Source organism: Macrosteles quadrilineatus, unplaced genomic scaffold (assembly GCF_028750875.1).
Source record: "Macrosteles quadrilineatus isolate MER2022 unplaced genomic scaffold, UCM_ALF_1.0 Scaffold_12__1_contigs__length_5162894, whole genome shotgun sequence".
In the NCBI taxonomy this organism is placed as follows: Eukaryota; Metazoa; Arthropoda; class Insecta; order Hemiptera; family Cicadellidae; genus Macrosteles; species Macrosteles quadrilineatus.
Genome location: NW_026542605.1, coordinates 2,590,879 through 2,614,264, shown reverse-complemented (window position 1 = coordinate 2,614,264; position 23,386 = coordinate 2,590,879). Strand labels below are relative to the sequence as shown.

Sequence of the window (23,386 nt, the reverse complement as noted above, 5' to 3'; positions counted from 1 at the left end):
AGAGAAAGAGAAAGGGGAAGAGGGGGTAAATTAGTGGCGTCCTCCTTTCCACGACTTTCTCGTTCAACTTTCGACCGCGACAAACTTGGTGTTAACTGGTGGCAACCTGTGTGACCTAGCGTTGTAGTCTCCGCCTAGCCTACTGACTTGACTGCTGTGTCAAGCTTTGGCTAAACCATTCCAGCAACCATTGACTGTTAACGTTGTGCTCGCTAATTGTACTGTTGACTACAGTATACCCTTGATATTTCGACACTTGATAGTCCGACACCCTCGGTAATCCGACCCTGCGATCAGTGAGTCATCAGATAACTGTACAATACTGGAAATTGATCCTGGTTATGGCGGCGTCTTGCATGTTTCCAGTCACAGTGTCCAGTCAGGGTTCCTACAGCTAATAGTAATGATTATTGGGTAGGATTTTAACATTACTGATATTTACTTGATTACGTATTTTAAATTTGATCCTGGCTTTGGCTTTCTAAGTCACATATTTATCTCCTTAGCTAACTAATTTGTGAAATTCTGAACGTAATAATGTTATTATTATTTTCGATGTAAGCATATTCATCCATAAAAGGAATCGCAAATACGAAGCAATTCTGAATGTTATCAGGACGAAGCTTTTTTGTCTGGGTAGCCGAGTGGATAGGTCTTGCCTTCGAATCGGAAAGTCGCTGGTTCAATCCCAAGCGAGATCGTTTCCAGACCCAGATGCAATTTGTCATTGGACTGTCAATGATAATGCTATATAACAAAAAGGTTGACGTTAGATAGTAATAATACCAGGGTTTGGACAGTTCTCTAACAAAAAAAAAAAAAAAAAAAAAAAAAAAAAAAAAAAAAAAAAAAAAAAAACCACAGGCGTGAATATACACGAAAAGAGGTTAAATTATGAACAGACTATGTAACACCCAGGGATGTAATTACTTCGTGTTTTGACACTTTCTCGTAAAATTATATGTTGAGTTTAAATCTCAAGTTTTAACGTACGACAAACATTGTTACCAAACTATAAATGTAAATACATTAAATAATGAGTTGAGTGGTGGGATGTTCTGCTATAAATAAATGCAAATAACCTTACAAAAGTTTACAAGATTCTAAATAGTTTTGGCTAAATTGGAATTATCACTGACCAACGTATATTTACAGTTTTCCTTTAAATGAATACAAATTTTCCATGTGTAAAAACAATATTTTACGCGAGTTATATTAAAATTGTAATTTCAGGAAACCTTTTAACACTGGTTAAAAGGTTTCCAGTATATATTTTCGGTAAGTTCTTCAATCAAGATAATATTTTTTCAAGCCGTCGTCGGAAAACATTGAAGCACTTTCCCCGATGCGATAGAAAGAGAGAGTAATTCTAATCAAAGTCATTTAGTAAACAAAAGACTCTTAACTCACACCAGATTCGCTCGAACACTTTCCATTCAACATTGTCTTGGCGGCATTGTAGTGTGACAATCGTGGATTAGACCACAGGAGACACAGCTGGCCAAGTGGACATAGGTAGAACACGTGTTGAACCTTAGTAGTAGGAAATACAAATTAAGTTGTATTCCTGCTTCCAAACTCAAAATAAAGGCCTGTCTTAGTTGGACTTTTGTTTTCGAAGATTGGTTGCTTCACATTCTCATGCACAGAGAATTGAAATCAATTGGAGTACCTTTTTTGCATTTAAACAACTATTAATTAATAGTTCTCAAAATAATTTGGTTGTATGTATCATGTTAAAGTCTCAAATTAAATTTAAAAACAAAACTTTGAAAAGTATTGTCCTATTGGACATACAAATTAATTTAATGTTTAAAATATTAGTCTAAATTTTTTTGAATAGACGAAAAGATATTGCAAGAAATTGAAATCAATGTCATGAACTAACTTCGTAAATATTTTATAATATTATCTTTATTTCACTTTTTATTTTTAATTCAATCAAAGGAAAACAGAGTCGTGTTTCTCGCAGCAACAAATCAAAGTAATCATTGGCAAATTTTACAAGATATCAAGTCTGAATATAATTTTACAATGAACCTCTTTGCGTGCAAATTCTTTAAATGAACTGGAAACTTTTTTCATTACTGGAGATTTTCTTTGACTAAAATATTTATTGTAGCATCTTCACTAGCAATTAACCTATTAAATGGTGTAATAATATAATTGAATATGGTACAGGTAAAATCTTGGTGCTTTGCACTTTGAACATACTGAACGATCGAACTCTTTCTAAACTCTCAGAGTCAATGCCCCGATTTGCAAAAAAACCCGTCCAGTTTACATTGATAGCTGGAAAGTCACTTGAGAATAGATTCGATAATGACATTCGGACTGAAGAAGAAGAAAGTTCTCTCCCAAAGAGTCTGTATCAGCTGTCAAGGCATTGTTGTGATTATTGTGTAACCATAGCAACGTCGGCCCTGGTGTATCGAATCTCTGGCAATTGTTGGTTTTGTAATGGATGACGCTAGAAGAAGATAAGAAAAATAAGCGCTTGTCATGCAGCTTCGATGGTAAAAGTGATCCTGTTTTAATAGTCCCCCAACTGTTTTAAAACTGTTAAACTGTAAACGATCAATATGAATATAGAAAACTGATGAATTATAATATATTTGTTTCATGTGAGTCTTCTTGTAAAAATACTATACCAAACTAGAAACAAAATTATAATACATGAAAATAAATATTACATGACCATTTAAATTAGTTTTAGTCGCTGCTAACTACGAAGCAAGTAGTGTTGTTAATTGTTCACTATTTTTCTATCATAATACTCAAATATTTCAAATGGAGGGCTTAAAAAAGGAGAAGTAAATCAAGTAAAGTAAAGTAAAGTAAATTAGGAAAAGCTAATAACAAACATGTAATTAACTCAGTCAAATTTTGGAAAATTACTAATTTTAAAGGAGTAGTAATAGTACTAACATAGTATAACACATTAATGTTCATAATTAATTAACTGTGGGCAAAGCACAGGCGTTAAAAAGCGGGTTATAAAGCGTTAAAAATAGAATTGAAAATAGTGCATAACACGACTTTAGCGTGTTTGGTCAAAATTCGATAGAAAGAAATAGAACTACTGAATCGGTTCTTCCTTCAGCATGAGGAACTAGTTCAAGGAATCTGGAGCGATGATCTGTTCTGTCTGAGACTGGTCTTTGATACCAGCGTCTGCCCCATACGAGCTTTCAGCGATCGATTTTCTCCTTTCAAACTATGATTTGGCTTTGAAAATATCAATGAAAGACTCCTTCGGGGTTAACCTTTAAAGTAATCAATCTCATGTATAGATGTAATAAAATTTCAAACGACGACAACTAATTTGTATGAGGTATTTTGTACAATCACTTTGTTTTAAATGGGTGTTGTTTAAACTATGTTGTGACTGATTTACTCCTGATAAAAGTGTACTATCACAGACAATACATCTGCAAATTTATCATGTATACATCTATTCCATACACTTAGGTTCAATTTTGTGACTAAAATTTCCACATGCTGTAAAAACAATTTTACGTTAAATGCCACTTGATTGGACCTTTTCCATTAAGTTTACATTTCATATTCTTAATTTTGTCTGGAGTTAATATTTAGAAAAGAATCTTGGTTCACATGGCTTACCTACAAGTGGTATGATATGATTTAGATTTTAATTGTTGCAAAGGTTGTGATTAGAAAAATGTTAAATTGTTTCTTCAACCAAAAACATTTCTTTGATCCAAAAATGCGCTTTAAATTATTTTTTTATCAATTTACTATTTATCCTCATTTGAAACAATGATATTATACATACAGGATGTGATAGAACAATTATTGAGCCTACCACAATGTTTTTAAGGAACTACAACTTTGTTGCAAACCAAAAGTAAATACTATGAGTGTATTACCGAGCGTACCACGGGGTTGGCCGCGATGAAGTATGGATGCAATGATAGTGGATAAGCATGGTGCTAGATCCAGAGAGAGATTCTGAAGGTGAATTAGAGTTGTAATAGTCTAAAAGAAATGTCAAGACTTCATAAAGTCGACTTTATGCTGAAAGGAAAGTATCCACATAAAGTTGAAAGAGGCGAAAACCTATAGATATTTGATATGGAACAGGCATCAGAAATCCTGCAGATAATTCGAAGGTAATGTATTAATCAACACTTTCAATTAGTTACCGTACAATGTAAGCACGGAACGCATAAATTATTTGCTCGCTTGGATTTTTGTGGATTTTCAACTGAACCGTTACTAAATGGATGTGTATCCCATTAGAGTGGCAACAATTTGGTTGTTGAAAACTAATTTACAAGAAATGTGAATTCCTGGAGTTTCATCAATTAATGGGATACGTAATTATTGTACATTTCCTGTAGAGATTATCATTTCTTGTGACATTTCTTTTTAATCAAATTAGTAATATTTCCTGAAGATATTTTTCGCAATGAAAGTAACACCCAGCTTTCACGTTCTCATTGTATTCTGAGGTCAAACTTTATACACCACATTATCAGAAGATGTAACCTAAAGATGTAATTTAATCAAAAGATATTTCAAAATTTTATTTGCATTAAGCGATTAGTAGTTTGAAATACTTTTGAAAATATATATTTTTTCATACTTGGCTTAAAATACTTTATTACTTTTCATTGAAATGGCGACCATACAAAGTAGGTATTTTAAGCCAAGTATGAATGGAGATGAGTATAGGATGAGTTGCACGATCTTGTAGTCTTGTTAATGACTAAGGCCGACATATGCCTTACACACATCTGTTAATTAACAGCCCATACAGCTAATGGCAACTAAGGGACCTACAGTTCATAGTGGAATCCGAACCTCATTTTTGCCTTGATATTAACGAATTGGTCTAATATCATGATCGTAGTACTCACTAGTGCGGACGTTAATCCACACCAGGGAGTATCGCATCCACAGTGCATGCCTATATATAACCACAATTCTTGACCTTCTAGTAGCTGGATTACAGAATAACGCCACCGTCCCAGTAGTTATTAAAATATTACAAATGTCGTTAAAATATTAGATAAGTTATTCCGTCAAACATAATAGACCTTAAAGTTCTTTAGAAAAACTGAAATCATAACCATAAATACGTGATAGAGGCAGAGTAAGATAAGGAGTACACGTAGGCAATAGCGGCTGCTTTTTAAGAGTCCTAAACCTGTTGTCTTGGAAAGTGGTGACTATTCTTCTTTATTGCGCTGGTCTTGTTGTTGACTTGACAAGTAATCTAGTTAATGGTGATTCTATGCTCAGCATCTTTACAAGGGTAAGGTGCAATAAGTATAAGTTATGTAAGGATAATGTCTTCAGGGATGAGAGTTGTACTTAACTGCCTACTAAAACATTATGTACTGTTACTGTATCAGTAATTTGTTGTATTTTCATAAGTAGTTTATTTCTTAGTAGTAGATGACAAGAAAAACAGAGATAGGTCCTATATAATGGAACAATTGTGAATGTTTTGCATACAATAGTTGATTAAGCCAAATCATTGGAATCTGTTCTTGTTGAAGTTTCAATGCATAATGCATAGGCCTTTGATTCAGAAGACGTCCTGATTTTCTTTTGGCATTATATAAAATTTCAAAATTTGTGTGGTAGAAATACACAGTTTGATATACATTGTAGATAATTAAGCATCAAAATCACTACATAGTAATCTCTCATCTTACTTGGCAAGGTTTATTGTTTAAGCAAGACGTTTCATGTGGAGATTTTTCTTAAGTTTCAACAATCCTAGTAGCAAATATTATGAATACTTAAATACTAGGGTACTTAAACTATTGGCCTTACAAACGTAATAACATTTGAGGTAAACATAAAACTGAAATGGAAAGAACCATGAACCACACCATGGTGTGTTGGAGGCTTCTGAAATTCGGCTTCGATGTTGTTCTGGTTATAGAACCTGATCTTATTCAGTAACAAAGCTATAACCTCATATCTTTGTTTTAAAATACGTACCCTAGTGTATCGGCGTCACAAAATTGGCATATGATCTAATCTAATAGAAAATCTGAACGTTGGAGGATGTATCAGAAATTATACAACTATTTAAAATATTCGTGTGGCAAGGTGAAGGAGAGGAAGTAGCGGTCTCACACTATGTCCAATACCTGCTGGACCGGTCTTACAATCCTATACGGGACAATTCAACAGACCTGCTACAATGCCACACTTCTACAGTTCTACGCCTCAAACACCGGCTGTCTACCACATACTTTCCCCACGAACTACGTTTGTTTTCGGCAAATCTGTCAAACTTTCGTCCACCGCAAGTCTAATTGTTGGTTACGTGCGAAAGTAAACAGATGCTTGTTGGTTTAATCTCGGCATCGACAGGGAAGAGGAACCGGGATCGGTTTCTCGATGCTGTGGTTGAAACCTAAGCCCATCCGCGGGATTAGAACACGCCAAACTTTCAGTTTTGGTTAGAACACGTTAAGGATGTCCGGATTAGGCAACTGATTTGACTTTCACTTGGGTAACAAGTAGCTAACTACATCAGTTGTGGGTTTTGGTGAGTTATCGATGATTTTGTAAATTACGTTCCTCGGTTTGCTTGTTAAATCTTCGTTGTGTAAGGAGGATGCTCTTGGTGATTCTAGGAGTGGGTAATTCACGAGAAGAAACTTGGTGATTCTGGAAAATTAAGTACTTAAGTGCTTCAATACATGATGAAAAAGGCTTGAGGATATGAGAAGGCAGAGAATTGACAGATCCAGAGATCTATTTATCTTCATTATTAAAAATCTTAAAAGATATAATTCACACTGTAGGAGAACGCAGTCTGAGATGGAAGTGCTGAATGCTAAAAGATATTTAAATACAAGGGTCAACACGTTAAGGAGCCGAGGGTAGAGAAGAGTGGGTTGCCGCCGTTGGTGAGGCCAAAAAATTGTCAAGGTTTCAGTGGTCAAGAAGAGAAGTATTTAACTTTCATTCAACATCATGCGTTTGTTTAAGTAACTAGGCTGTCGCACCTACGGACTCCTAGCTAAGTTAGCTGACGTAACATATTCTAACCTGTAACTAAAAAACGATAAAAGTACATTGGACCCAGGCCTTATGTCTCATCATGAAAACTACGGCGATATCTTCATTCCTAAGGAAAAATTTCATAAAACTCTTATTTATACTCTTGATATCTGAAATATTCCATTTAATCATACGCAAAGGGAACATATCCTATATTTTGGTTTGCATGCAACAAGAATGGACATTGGTGCTGACGAGTTGCTATTTAACTGCAAATTCGACTGCATTCACACGCCCCCAGGCAAACGAGTACTAGGAGACTTGCAAATGTCCACAAATTAAACAGTTTAACAGCTTCGCCCGAGCTTTCCTCTAACGGTTCGCCTCTAGCTTCTAACTGGACGTTGCGACTACTGTTAGGTTATTCCGTGGATCAAGCAACTAATGGCCGAAGAAATCCAATCCTCTAATGATGTAGAGATTTTCTATTAGCGGATTTGGTCATTCCAAATTGAACTGGCGGTTCCACGGTCGAATGGTCGGAAACCGTTGGAGTTATTTGGCGAGGTATATTTACCGTATTTGTTTTCTACGATACCGTTCGTCCACGATCATCATGTGGAGACTTATCAAAAGTTCCTTTGGAGTACATGGTGTGATTTCTTTCATTTCCATCCGCATATTTACTCTAGGTTAATAAGCAAATATCAATGATCCAACTGAAAAAATGTAATTGACACAACCATATCCAATCAATTATAAATTAAATAGAATAGATTGAATAAAAATGTTTTTTTTTTTTCATTGAAACTAATCAAACGCAAACTAAATGAAGCCTGTCGTATTTTATGGCCAATATAGGTACTGTAGTTTAAATAATAAAAATTAACACTGGGATAATTTTCTAGCAATAATCTTTTACTAGCCAATAGAAGGCTACAAGTATATATTTTTGACAAGCTTTCGATTAACCTCTTTCCATCCATAAAAAAATCAGATAAATGAAAGACTCAAAATAAATTTGCAAAATCTTCCTCATTTCAGTTCGTTATACAGTACTTTATTTTCTTTATGCCCTTTCTGACAAAGAAAAACAATATGGGTTCCAAAGGTTCTGTCCTCACTCCAACGGCTCTGAAATTGCACCCTATGAAATTACCAAGTCTTCTAAATTACACAGTAATAGTCTAAGGGAAATAAAATTTGGAACAATCTCACAACAAAGGAAGACCGCCTTTAGTCAAGATCAATTACTGCAGGTAAACAGAGAGTTCAGGGTGAGACTGCAAAACCGGCCAATGTCACTGCAGTTCATCGTCCTGCAGACCTGCAGTAATGCAACAATGCAGACTGCACCGTACGAGCATGAAGAAGAACACAGCCATTCAGCTGTTAGCGGCGTTTCTGCCAACCTCGCGGAAACAATTAATTTGTAATGACACATTGTAACAATTATTGTAAACGCTGAAAATGACACATGATTATAGTTCAGTATCCAGAACGATTTTATGTGTTTCACATGGTTGCTGGTAGCATATTTGTAGACTATTAGATATACTGTATTAGTTTGGTTTACATCGGTTCGATCCTGAGAAAATTCAGACATTTTTGATAGTTCTAAACAGGGCCGAGCTGCAGTTTTTTATTGTGCTTGTAATCAATGACCCTGATCCTCATTTCAATCGTTTATGTAATACAAGTGGCTAGTCTAAGTATGGTTAATGGCTATGTAGCTGTAGTCATAAACCACAATTATTAACTTTAGCTATCAATGATATTGGATGGAGGATTAAATAAAGTACTTTCCTAAAGCTCGAAAACTAGATTCTGATCCAACCACAAAAAAACCGTAAATACTGTCAATACACCCTGTGAAAATCTGTAAAAATCAGAGCATTCGCACAGCGAATAATCTTCAAACTGTGTTTTGTTATGGTTTGTGAGATGAAGGTAAACTGTACCTGCTTAAGACAAAGGATGAATAATATTGCATGATGGAAACTAGAGAAACTGTGGGATTTACTGTGGATACACGTGAGAGTGCTAGGCGTGTCAAATCCTTTCTCCCTCGTTATTGTTGTTTTTATAATTTGATAACTAATTGTAGTTAATCGGCGTTAAACGCAAAGAAACACATAGTTCACCGGTTTTATGACTTTTATTCATCCCAGTTTTGCTTAGAGGGAATGTGCAGTAATGTGCGTTGCAGTTATGTGTAGTGTATTAAAATAAAAATAAAAGAGATTTACGTTTTTGACGAATCTGCTGTGAGCCATTGCCATAGTCACTATTTCATAAACTAAGGATGGCCGACAACAATTTTATTCTTTGATTGCTTTAAGAACGTTTATTTTGTGAGGTTGTTTGGAAAGTGTGAACTGGCCAAAGATAATCCGTTGATTCGAAAGGATTTGTTTAGTAGGATATGCAAATGAACCGATCTCTCACCACTCAACTATTTTTTATCCCTTAAGCCTCTGACTTAATGTTTGTAAATGCGATATCTAAACTTCATATACCGGCAAGCAAATAAAACAATAGTCCCAAAACTTGTTTGTACAAAACTTGGCTAATCATCTCACAATATAGGCACCATGACACTAAATATGATAAACCATTATATCAGAACCACGTTCCTTGTCCAATCCTGAACAAAGTGCAACGAACACAGCATAGGCGGTGAGAACGAGGTTTAGATGCAATCGCGATAACTCTAATGGTAATAACAAACTCTAGTTAGTTTTCTCACAGCGATGTAGTTCTCGTTGGATCGGAATCGAGGTTGAGCTTGGGAATAATTTTGCAGGTTCCTGGAACGGTTTGGATAATATAGGTTAGCTAGGAACAAGTCGGTCATTGTTTTGTAATGGATTACAATAAATTTAGTAGTAGGTGAATTTCAGTTACTGCAGTGTTGGGAATAACATGTTTCTCCCAGTTGCTGTGACAATTTTCATTGATTAATGTAGCCATAGATCCATCTCACATATCTTTTAGAATATTGTTTTTTTACTCAACATTTCAACCAACAGTTCTATACATTTAGAAAATTATCCAAAACTATAGTTTCCGATCCCTTGGACACAAATCATCGTTCCATTTCACCTGGCCTGCAAATAGCAAAACTATAATCCAAGTAATGAAGTATCCAAACTGTCCATTAGCTGGATAAGTGAATGGACATTTATGGCTCACCAAGTAATCAAAGGGTTGCCGGTTTGATCCTGAGAAAAGCCATTGGCTTTTTGACGACGTTTTTATGGACTTTTAGCAAATGGTCCTGGCCAAACGACCGCCAGTTCTTATCACTAACTTTACACCCATCCATCACTTATAAATTATCTTAAGCGTTAAAATACGCATCCTGATGTGTCAGCTTTATATATAAATAAACATGGATTCTAATACAATACCTCACAAGTAGCAAAAATACCCCGCAAATACTTGCCAATGAATCCGCAAACCACTTCATGGTATTGTAACTTGGAGATTAACATTTCCTTCAAAATGTTCTGAGATGAAAAGTCCAATTTTTGTCTCACAAGTACCTATCAAAACTAATCTGTAAGTAGAAAACTACGGCTAGAAATAAATAGTGATATTCCTCGGAAGGAATATAGCAAGAGGAAATGTTTCTAGTGCACTAAAGGGCATCTGGTTGGAAGAACGGAACATAGTATTGCAGTTGATTTATCTCGAGATGACTAGCAGCATAGTCCATGACCACTACATCGGTGGGTCTCAAAGCGGTAAAGAACATAAGTGCGATGAATCGCATGTTCTTAAAAGCCTATTGTGTTAAATAGGCTTACTTTACGAACAATGCACTTGATTAAGAAGGCACCAAGTCATGTATTTGATATGATATAATTTAATTATTTTTTTCTTCCATCTAATGGTATTTAACTTTAGGTACTATCCAAATTGACTAGCACTGTTGAATACACTATTTGATAGTACAACCTAAATGACATAACATCGAATGCTACATAGTAGCAACGAAATTACGAGATCAATGAGGTAATCATTAGAACTTACACCGGATTCAGGCTGTTCTGTTCTATTAATTACTGATTCAGGCTACTTCAGGTATTAATTAAAAGCCAATAATTCATGATAAGCTATTTTGCGATGGTTAAGCATTTTCCCAACCTATAACGTAATACCGTATGCATAATACCATTCCCATTTGAACTGGTGAAATTGCCATTGCCAGAAAATAATATTGCAACCTACATCATACAGTAATGCTATCGGTAAAGCTGGTGAAAACCAAGAAAATAGGGTTGTTGTTGTACACCCCTTGAAAACCTGAACAGAACGGGTAAAAATACGGGCAATATTTTGAGAGGGTAACCATTGGGTATAAGTTGGCTATGCCCCTATGCCGGATGAACACATAGCCCTAATCCACTTGACCCTCTTCACAATACATCAGACACCTTTCCTCAAGAATGACAACAAACCTGTGTAATCCCGAGCCGTTCCCAAGATTTAATCTGATGTATGCTTAATCAGACAAGAAGGTGTGAACGATCGAAGTCGGTGAAAGAGGAAAGGAAATGCCACGGAAGGCAAGCACCTGCAGTTGTGAAAGTGGCCGGGAAGCCTAACCTCCAAACCCCATTGCTAACCATAACCTTGAGCCCGAGTGAAAACGGGCCTCGCCCCTCGAGAGTCGGTGAACCTGTACAGATAAGGAGTTATCAATCAACAACGCCCTCTCGGTGAGGGCACATCAGAGAAAGTTCAATTGTTCTATAAGTGTGTTTGGCGGCGCTGAAACGTCGAGCGGAATGTTTGATAGCGTCGAAATGACCAAGAATTTGTTAAGTAAGAAGTAATGATGCTGATGCCCAAAACTGTAAGTTTTGTTGATAACAGGACGTTTGGCAAGACTCTGAACAACAAGATTGTTGTCCTTAATCCACCCAACCCTTTTATTACAAGGTTTTACGTATAAAGGTTAGGAATCCGGCCTGCTATGTCTGCACTGTCTACCTCAAAGAACTGGCTTTCTTAGGATTGTTATAAACTTTAGTCCGAAACATGTTTTGCAAAATGTGGTGTAAAAGGCTGCTTTATACCACTCATTTGACTCCGCACTTTCGAAAATGACAATCTATTAACAAAACTTGCGTCAGTAAATAACTAAAGGGATGAAGATATAATATTTGAAGATTTAGATATTTTTTCATGAAAAGAATAGTTGCAATTGATATATTTTCTACAAGTTATATTGGATTGTGTGGATTCCAAAGGTTAAGTATTCATGGGTTTGGTAGATTCTTTTAACCAGATAAAACTTGCTGTTTAAGACACTCTGGACAAGTGTCCTTGTTTCGACACGGTCGAGTGGTTGGAGGTTCTTTCGTTCCAACTTTCCCACGGAGATATGACTGGGTGACGACGAACGGTTCAGTACTTTAGTGGACAAAGTGTGATGCAGAAACGGGAAAATGTAGTTTAGGTGTTTTCAAGAGAGTGTTTAGGATGGTACTTATACAAGTCAAAGACTGTTAGCATTCTATCCTTCAGGAAAAGAAACCTTTCGGGAAGAGTCGTAATAGTTGAATAGAAAGATTGCAGACGAACATGCAAATTTTCTATGTAGTTGGTAGCTGAGTGGATATGGTACTCGCCTTGTTATCAGAAAGTGGTCGGTTCGATCCTGAGAAAAGTCAGAAGCTTTTATGGTTGACGAATGAACCCAGTTTTTTTTATATTTTGGGTAAATGGTTCTGGTTGAGCTCATCTTAGTCAGCAATAAAGCAATCTCGAGAAAAGTCAGTAGCTTTTTGATAGTTCAAAACTGGACCCAGCGGTCCCTGATCTTAGGGCTTTTAGTAAATGTTCTTGGCTTAGCAAACAGCTCATCTTCCAGTAACAAATCGGTCGTCTCTTTCACCCAAAAGTTATGATTCATCCTTTACAGTACTCATCTTTGCCTGAAGGACACACTCTGGAGTATCGGTGTCATATGAATCTGCTGGGTGTCCAGCGTTAACACAGAGATGTAGAGAGAAGGACAGAGGGGAGGGATGTAGAGAGAGAGAGAGAGAGCGTGTATGTGTATGAGGCACATGCCAGACCGGGCGATCTTCGCCCGCGGTGTTCACCGTTATGTCAAGTGGCCAATTTGCCGGTCGCCAACCAAACCTCGCGCATCGCTTACATTTCAATATCTGCTCCGTTACGTTACGTTGTTTACCACGACGCAGACCAATTGGTACCACGGCTGTTTGTTGTGGTTAACACCTCCACCCTCTCCGCTCGGCCGCGTCTATGGTGCTACGCGATCTTCGGGACAACGCCGTGCTCACAGGCTGACTGCTCGGATACTCTACTGGACAACGTCCCTTAGTGACGCCGACGATTAAAACGTATTTTATCCTATTATCATGATGTAGATCCTCATAAATTCAGATTCGAACTTTCAGTTATGCATTGTTTTTTTATCCCTTATCAGGGTAATATTCATACTAAAATAAAAAATACTAGTACACATACAATCATTAAAATTGGAAAAAAATCATATAAATTTGTTCACATGAATATGATCTCAAATAAAAGAAGGCTAATAAAAGGAATAGACAATACTGTATCTAGTATAATGTTTCACGATGGATTTAGATATTTTTAGACGATTGGCAAATTTCGTCCACGATATTTTTGTACCATAGATAAAGAAACATGTATTCCCCTGTTTGTTGTGTTAAAACACCTAGTAGAGTCTCAACAATCTCGTTTCAATCTAAAAGAAACTATATGTGTGACTCACAATTATCCCTAAGCATTTTTTCTGTCATTTAAACAAATACTAATATCCATAGGAGCTTTTGTCCAAGACCCAGGTACTTCGTAGGACCATATATATGCTGAAATTGAAATATGTAATTTTTGTAAATACTCTATGTTTAGTTGAAAGTTAACTAATTTCTCTATTTTCTCTATGTTATTGCTCCAGTTAGTAAGAAGAATTAATAATAATCAATTGTTAATCAATTGCTTAAAAATTAAAAGGCTTAAAGCTGAGTTTTATTTTTAGTTCTATTAAGATCGTAATTTTGCAGTAGGCCAAGTCCTAGTAAAAATAGTTTACTTTAAATCATTTAATGATTAAAAAATAGGTTCTTCAATTCATTCTACATCGTTTCATTATTCTCAGGCCCCAGAGCTTAATTTTAAAAGGTTATTGAAGATATCTTGAATGCCCGAAATGATAACTATAGTAAAAAAAAAATAAGTAGCATACTTATAGCTTGATCTACGACAAATACAGAACAATGGCGAATCTCGATCGAAGATAGCATTCCGCATTCATCCACAGTTGTGAATGCGAAGGACTCCGAGTGACCTTGCTCTTCCGTTAGTCTACAGGTGTCCGTTAGCCGCCCATGTGTGGCCCAGATCCACCGTGTCTGTGGAGTGTGGAGGAGGAGGAGGGTGCCGCAGTCCGCAGTCCGCAGTCCAAAGTTCCGCGGGTCAAGTGCAAGGTCAACAAGGGCGTGGGGACATCGGAATTGGAATCCAGAATATGTTTGCATAAATAATGCACCACAATCCATCCTCGCCCATCATTGAGGATAAAAATCGAGGGGGTGTAATAATACTGTCAAGTTATAACATTCGTGCAAAGGAAGGGAGGGTGTGCAATAATACTTTGGAGTTATAACATTCGTGCAAAGGAAGGGGGGGTGTGCAATAATACTGTCAAGTTATAACATTCGTGCAAAGGAAGGGAGGGTGTGCAATAATACTTTGGAGTTAAAACATTCGTGCAAAGGAAGGGAGGGTGTGCAATATTACTGTCAAGTTATAACATTCGTGCAAAGGAAGGGAGGGGGTGCAATAATACTGTGAAGTTATAACATCCGCGCGAGGGTGGGAGGTGGTGGAATAATACTGTAAAGGTATTGCATTCCCACGAGGGAGGGAGGGGGTGCAATTATACTGTGAAGCTATAACATCCGCGCGAGGGAGGGAGGTGGTGGAATAATACTGTAAAGGTATTGCATTCCCACGAGGGAGGGAGGGGGTGCAATAATACTGTGAAGTTATAACATTCGCGCGAAGGAGGGTGGCGGTGCAATAATTCTGTGAAGTTATAACATTTGCGCGAGGGAGGGAGGCGGTGCGCAATAATTCTGTGAAGTTATAAATTTCGTGCGAGGGAGGGAGGCGGTGCAGTAATAATGTGAAGCTATAACATTCGTGCAAGGTAAGGAGGCGGTGCAATAATACTGTGAAGTTATAACATTCGCGCGAGGGAGGGAGGCGGTGCAATAATTCTGTAAAGGTATTGCATTCTCGCGAGGGAGGGAGGGGGTGCAATAATACTGTGAAGTTATAACATTCGCGCAAGGGAGGGAGGTGGTGCAATAATTCTGTGAAGTTATAACATTTGCGCGAGAGAGGGAGGCAGTGCAATAATTCTGTAAAGGTATTGCATTCCCACGAAGGAGGGAGGGGGTGCAATAATACTGTGAAGTTATAACATTCGCGCCAGAGAGGGAGGCGGTGCAATAATTCTGTGAAGTTATAACATTCACGCGAGGGATGGAGGCGGTGCAATAATTCTGTGAAGTTATAACATTCGCGCCAGGGAGGGAGGCGGTGCAATAATTCTGTGAAGTTATAATATTCACGCGAGGGATGGAGGGGGTGCAATAATACTGTGAAGTTATAACATTCACGCGAGGGATGGAGGCGGTGCAATAATTCTGTGAAGTTATAACATTCACGCGAGGGATGGAGGGGGTGCAATAATACTGTGAAGTTATAACATTCGCGCCAGGGAGGGAGGCGGTGCAATAATTCTGTGAAGTTATAACATTCACGCGAGGGATGGAGGCGGTGCAATAATTCTGTGAAGTTATAACATTCGCGCGAGGGATGGAGGCGGTGCAATAATTCTGTGAAGTTATAATATTCGTGCGAGGGAGGGAGGTTGCCATATGATTCGTAAATTATTACTATTAGTCTACCGTTATTGAATCGTGTACTCCGAGGTTTGGTGCAACAGATACTATGTCAAGGACAAATCGAATGCAGTTCAGTTTCGCTAATATTAATACCGTATTTCCGTAAACTCTCTTTGATGATTCAAAATAATGTAAATACTTAAGCCAAAACTACTCAGCACAAAAGGTTCAAATAACAATATTTTTTTAGAGTTGATCATGAAACAAATAAGTAGCAAATTTATAAAATGAACAGCAGTGCATGGTGTCGCTACGCCAAAAATGTTGTTTTCTTTAGCCTTTAGCTTGTTTGGAAAACTGTGATATACGAGTACAGTGGCTCATTTGTTAAATTTATAAATGAATCATAATTTTACCAAAAACTATACAGTTTTGCGAATAACGTCAGGTATACAGTTAACAAAATTAAGCATCTATAAAAAATGATTCACTTTATAAGTACCCCGAATATAGTTCCTGTCAACCTAATTGATCTATTATGATATTTTTACAAAAAACATTATAATTATTATTTTACTATGTTAAAAACGGGTGGGCTAGATGAACCGATTCGATAGGTGGACTGAACCCTTTCCAAATCACTTTATCGGGATGACTTAATAACGTTTGAACCGTATTTCTAGGTCCACTCCTGTGGTCTACCAGACCAACCCCGTCAAGACCATTGGGAAATTCTTGTACAGAAATTATTAAAAAAAATATCCTAAAGTATTCCAATTTACTGAGATGACAATAATTACCAATATTCCAATCTATTTACTGCACACCTCAAGGTGGTGCAACCCACTCTGAACATTCCCGCCATTTGCGATCGGTGACCATTCCCGCGCTATTTGAGAGTTGCGACCACCTTGACACCTATAACTAGGCCAGACACAACAGTAGGCGCCTGTTTTGGCAGTAAGAGTTACATATTCCCACATTCAGTGCGTGGCGCGTCCGTTACACCAGTGGCCCACATAACTAACCACCCAGCCTAGTTCCCTTACCTTCCTTACACGCTCGTCATGTCATACGCCATTCATACCACGTACCGCGTTCTGAGAGGTGTAGTGCTCGCCTTCATATCAGAAATCGCCGGTTCGACCCCAAAAGGGAGCAGTTCTGGATTTGTGTGTCATTTGTCATTGGGCTATCAATAATCAATGACGAATTTGTGCAACTGTGCAACTGTGCTGTCTGTGTGTTATAATCTGTATGATGGAAATTTTCTCCTGAGCCTTAGTCTACCTGAGTACTGACCAATGGTTAAGGACCGGGCCAGTCAAATCTGAGAGGACATATTAAAATCGAACTTTTGGAGACAGGGTCCATCATACAGACTAGAATTGTTTTAGTTAGCAAGTTAATGTAGTATAAGATGACAACTACATGAATAAAGTCACTACACTTTAGTTTTGACCCTCTGACCTGTAAACATCGAAGTTTACTTCTGACGTATTTACGTAGTAATTTAAGATTTATATTGCGATTCATGTTTCATTAATTCGCTAAGAAATTGAAAATCCAACAAAGGCAACGGAGACAGGAAACAATAAGTTCCTACCCATTTCCAGCTTTCACAATTTTAGGAATTAATCCTGATTAAATGCGTTTACAAAATCATTCAGCTCGAGGAGACAAACAACCTATAATAGTACTCAATGATGACAGTTATTTTGCTTTAAATCAGTTATTGCAAAAGTTAAGAATGTATTTACTAGTATTTTAGTAGTTAACATATATGGAATGTCAAAGAACAGATTACGTTTGTAAAGGCCTTGCCTCATCTCTTGGTCGGAAAGCGTCCACCGACCACCACCGCAACTCACAAACAAAAAGATCACATTAACAACAGTAAGGAAGCCACAAAGACACAAGCGAATATAATGAACATAATTAAACTGCTATCAACTGGATAAAACCACAAAAGTGTACGCGGAAGACACGTCTAGTTATATAAGAAGAAACAACCCCCTCTACGTAGAGCTACGTGCAGACTGCAGACCATCCAGTTGTTATATTTGCCAAAACCTTTCCTCACGTAGTTAACCTTGCATTTGCACAACTTCCCGTTACGAGGGAAGAAACATATTCTGGACAGGGAGTTACTTATGTCACTGTGCACTTTGGCCTCAGCGGTGTGTGAAATTGCCTTTCTCTAAAGCATGTTCCTTTCTTTCACTTGTCTTGAGTTTTGGCCAACACACGGCAATCTGCACCGAATTGAGTAATGCTCAATCTGACGGTAGTTTTGTACATTATTTCACGTCACTTTCTTCGGCGGTATCACGTAAAGGACATAACAGTTTGATTTCTCTAGCCGCAACGAAATACGTCAAACCACTTCGATGACGGTCAATTTATAGAGAGAAATGTGCATTCCTAAAAAGGCTGGTGAAACGGAAAGTGAAATTTGATGACAACGAGACATTTTATTTTAAATGCCAAGGTCATTTCGGATACTAACACTCTCATTTTGACATAAGTAGTAAAATTCAAATTCAAAGTAACTTGGAAAACCCGTGCAAATGTCAAATTAATTTCATAATACATTTTCCTAGATTTACGAGTAAAAAACAATATAAACCTTTCAGAATAAATTATTGTAATAAAGTCATATAAAGTATTCTTATATTCTTTCCTACTAATCAGAATCAGAAATTTGTATTGCCATAAACACAGCCATAAATACATAAATATGCCATTAAATACATAAATACCATAAGGTACATGGCAAAAGTCACTAAAACTAAACAGTAATTCCATTAGCTACCCTAAATTTTCATTATGATGTAACAATATACAGCCTGTCAGAAGTCTCTAACTCCCACTCCGATGCGGCCGGGCAGAAACGGCCAAAAACAATGTCGTTCCCAAGCGTAAACCTTGCGGTACCGCGCAGATAGCGTCGACCAAATACCGGTACGGTCGTCAGCCGGGATTATCCGGCCGAACGCCAAACTACGGCTGACCGGACAAATCTATTGCACGGTTTTTACGGAAATTGTGAATGCCGTAGTCATGCGTGGCTAACTCGACTGCACGAACCTTGCATTCCCATACACACTATAGTGTCGGATGTCCAGACGGTCTGGGCTGTAGGCACGTCCGTAATTGTCAGCAGAATCCGTCCGTTAGATTTTCACTTTCGGCACTTTAGACGTGATCCGATTATAGGGATTCCATTTATAGTTATGACTCGGACTTTGGATATCGGTCAGGAGCTGTAAATAGATTAAATTTGGAGGCCTGACAGTATTGGGACATTTATGGACTCGTCGAACAAAAATTTACGGCACAGTGTTATTTGTTTTGACAGTCCGAAACTGTTTGGAATGCCTACTTTTGGTTTTGACACTTGTCAAGTCTTGGTCTTCAGATGTTTATGTCTTTGAATTGGTGAAAATACTGGCCCTAGTGTCAGATGTGTTGTAGCAATTCACCTCGAACGCAACACAAGTCAGTTGAATTGTAGCTTGCCAGGAAATGGATTTCTGCTAAAACATCAGCCCGTATTTTCAACAGTTCAAAGACACAGCCATCTTCTGAGAAGCGTACTTTGTAATTCAAGAAATTACCAAATTTGATAAGATGTACGTCTTGAAATCCACACATTTTCAATTAAAGCAGATTGTACTACATTTCCTCGAAACGATCTTAGCCAAAAAAATTACGATGAAACATGAATGAATTGAAACAGGCCGCACTCTCTACAATCTGCGTGGTAAGCAGATCACGTCAGCCTCCAAAACAGAGCAGACCCGTAATCTTTTTTCCGTAACCAATCATCATAGCAGTTGCATCTTGAAAAATGAACAAGCACTTCCTAACTTAGATAAACTGACTTCCCTGCTCTTCTTAATTTATTCAAGCATTTTAAGTATTGCCATTTTCTTGATCTATTCATTAAATTTGAATAAGGAGTATTTGATTCATTAATTTATGTTACTACTTAGGGGAAAAAGGAATTCAAAATTGAATTGAGAACCATACAGAGTGTCTCATATTATATACTTACAGATAGGAAATAGTTAATATGCTAATCTGAAATGTACACTGTTGACTTTGGATGCTAAAATTAGACTTTTCATCATATTTAATAGTAGGCAGGACTAATATTTGAGCCCTAACATTCCCGCCCGGTTTTGTTTTAGTGTACTGATGTAAACTATAAAATCTATCCTTCATTTCAAGGTGCATTTTACAGCAAGCAATTCTATGAGCCTCCTTTTAAAACAAAGTTGGAACACAAAGATGAAATGTCCACTCCAGTATCCAACGTAAACAGAACAATCCATGCAGGTACTCACCACAGAAGGGTATCCCCTCTGGTGTCCACTGGCCATCATTGCCGCACACCCTCCTGGAAGGACCTAGCAGCTCGAACCCTCTCTCGCACGTGTAGGTGGCCACAGTCCCGGGGGTCAGCGTTGTGTTGCTGAAGAACACTGAGGAGTGAGCCGGAGCTCCGGGGAACCCACAGGTTATCGCTCCTGTAACAGACAATGTAAACTATTAGACTTGCTGGGTTGATGAGTCATCAGAAGATACCAGTACCTTTTAGATGACACTTTTTATGTTTTAAAACTGGACTGCCTTTGATTATTGGTATTTTATAAATCGTTCCGGCTAAAGGACATTCTTTGGTCAGTCAGTAAGAAAGGTATAATCTCATTCAATCAACACAACCTATACTCATCCTCGCCTAGAAACACACGTTGAATCGGCGTCGTACAAGTTTGGCCTAATCTAGTGACCATTGCCAACCCAAGTCATTTTATAATACAACAATATAACTTTGCACACATCCATCACTAAACATCGATAGGAGTCAAATTGTTACAGAGGTAAAATTTGTAAATCATACAAATTCAGAAACAGTACCTACTACTATTACAATTTGAAAGGGCCTTAAAGTGGCACTGTGGTGTTTAAGGACGATTCCCCGATACTCCAATTTGATAGCAAGGTTTTTAAATTAGGCGATAAATGCATTTTTGTGCTCCTTGTGGCTGTCAACCTAAATACTTATTGAATATGGTGTTTATATTACATAATGCGTATGTGTAAGTGTTTTTTTTGTGTGAATACGTTTGTATGACAATTAAGAACATTACAAATCCACCTATCACGCTGGTTCTCTTCGTTTTGGTGGTTTTATTCTGTTGTGTCAAGATTTTTATCAGAAGGTTCTGCATACCTAATTTGCAGCAAATGTTTCTTAAACCAAACCAGTGACCTAAAGCTACGTAATATCGAGGACTCTCCGTCAAATTGTAGTTTTAAACGCTAGCCTTGAAAGCGTCAGTTATCATTTCAGAGTGATTGTCATCGTTAATAGCTCTTGATAAAAACTATAATCGAATATTCGCGTTTGGTCGGGTGGAAAAGAAAGCAACGAAAGTGGACGGTGGTCACCGGCGAAGTTCCGCATGAAGGTCCTTAGTTGTGGGATGTCCTCTAGAGTCAGTCACAAGAAAGTCTGCACTCTCTCTCATCTATGCACGTCATTCAATGCATAATCTAAATTAGGGCTTTCAAATATGCATTATGTCTTTTTTCATCAACAAACAGGAAAGCTAAGAAAGACGTTTTTTTTATCTAAGGTGATCTCGCTTCAAAAAGTCTTTTAAATTGTCTTTTTAACTGCCTTCAAACTTAACCCCAGTTTACGACAGCGACATGTCTTTGAATAAAATACGGACACAATTGACAAGGTGGGTTAAATACCGATGGGCAAAATACATGCACCATTTATTATATTTCTCGTATTAGTTCTCTTCCATTCTATTTAGTATTAGTTAGAAAATACCGTTACACCTAAGTTTTAAAGTTTTTTTTCATTACCTAGTGTAAAAATGGACATAATCACGTGTTGAAAAATTTCCCTTTTAGTACAAAAATACATTTTTTTTGTTATTTCAAATTAGAATACCTTTCACTTTGTTCGGTATTGCTATTGGCAATGTTGCACACTAAGCTTTACACAAAATGAAAGACTTGAGTCAAGTGTAGGGATAGAATTGAGATTTCAAAGTCAGTATTTGATAAATATTTTGGGGTTTCGCGGTAAAGTTTAGGGGTTGTACAAATTAAAAAAAAAGCTATTCCACTTCAATACAATATACACAACGCTTTCAATAGACGTCCAGTAAATTTAAGTCTAATGAGAAATTGATGGCACCACATCCAATCCCTAGGAATCTTTATTCAATCGGGACCAAATAACACTATTATTCGCCTCACATGGTCACACAAGCGCCAAACTATTTGTCAGGCCGGAACCGATTGTAACCTCAATTCTTTTAGAAACGGAATAACCTCAGAATGCCAAGAGGTTTTGCCGAGTAATGCTGGCAGACAGAATGAATCTGGGCGAAATGTCAGTTTGGAATTAATATTTGATTCTCGCTCTCCTAAATGTGAAAAGGCGCGGGCGTTTGTGTGTTAATTGTTGTGGAGGTGTTCAGAACATCAACATCAGCATCCGTCATGTTTTAAACTATGTCAGGATGAGAGAAAGTATGAATGTTTCACATGCTTGGGATGTTTTAATCCGTGGTAAAGGTTATAGAAATTAAGTAAGTTTTTTAGATCGTTTAAGAATTTTGTATGCCATTATTGTAAGTACTTGCTAAGCTTACTTACTCCTACTCCGGCAATTTGGTAGTGATTTCTGATTGCACCCTCCATATATTGTTCGCAACGATTTGTAAGACCGACAAGTTTTGTCATGGTGTGTAAACCGGCCTTTAGTCTTTTATGCATTTTAGACCCGTAATGTCAAAAAATGCTAGTTAACAAATGTGTGTATTAAATATGAAATTTGCACACCGGAAGATTTTCTAGCAGTTGGAGAACTTCACGCAATTCAATCCTAGGAAGTCTTCGAACGAGAGTTACAGCTGAAAAGGACAATGTCCTAGAACAGCTCCAGTGCACTGAAAAATCTTCTAAAGGAAACTTTCTGTTATACACTCTCATCCCAGACTCATGGCGAGTCTCTTAGAACAAACACAGCTAAACAAACAGAAATTAAACTTTCCAGGTTGGGGGTCAACAACTACTAGCAAACAAATCGCATATTCAATCGCACCTCTATAAACCAATATAACTGCAGTATCGATGGGAGAGGCACGAAGATCGTGACTTTGAACTTGAGGGGGGTCAAGGACTGATTGCGAACCTGTGGAAGAAAGTACCCGAGCTATTAGCGGCATCCTGCCTCTTAGTGTATTTATATCTGGCTAAGTACTTGGAAAAAAAATTGAAGAGGTAAGAGTTGTAGAACTCCAATTCAATGAGTTATAAATTGTTAATTTTCGTCCAATGTTGTTTTTAAGTCAAGTTTGGCGTTGAGATTGGTGAATCAACGGCGATGGATCAGTTGAACAACTGGGCGTATTTAATTTATAAAAAAAATTATT

At 37.4% G+C, this 23,386-nt stretch overlaps 1 protein-coding gene across 2 annotated transcripts in view; it reads right to left on the bottom strand.

Annotated features, from left to right (window-relative positions):
* The window catches only part of LOC129004864 (uncharacterized), a 68,403-nt gene that overhangs the window by 26,448 nt on the left and 18,569 nt on the right, over positions 1 to 23,386 (bottom strand). For both annotated transcript variants that reach the window (XM_054433544.1, XM_054433545.1), the window contains exon 2: positions 20,270 to 20,452. In XM_054433544.1, the coding sequence (XP_054289519.1) occupies positions 20,270 to 20,452 (183 nt within the window). The remainder of the gene's footprint in view (positions 1 to 20,269; positions 20,453 to 23,386) is intronic.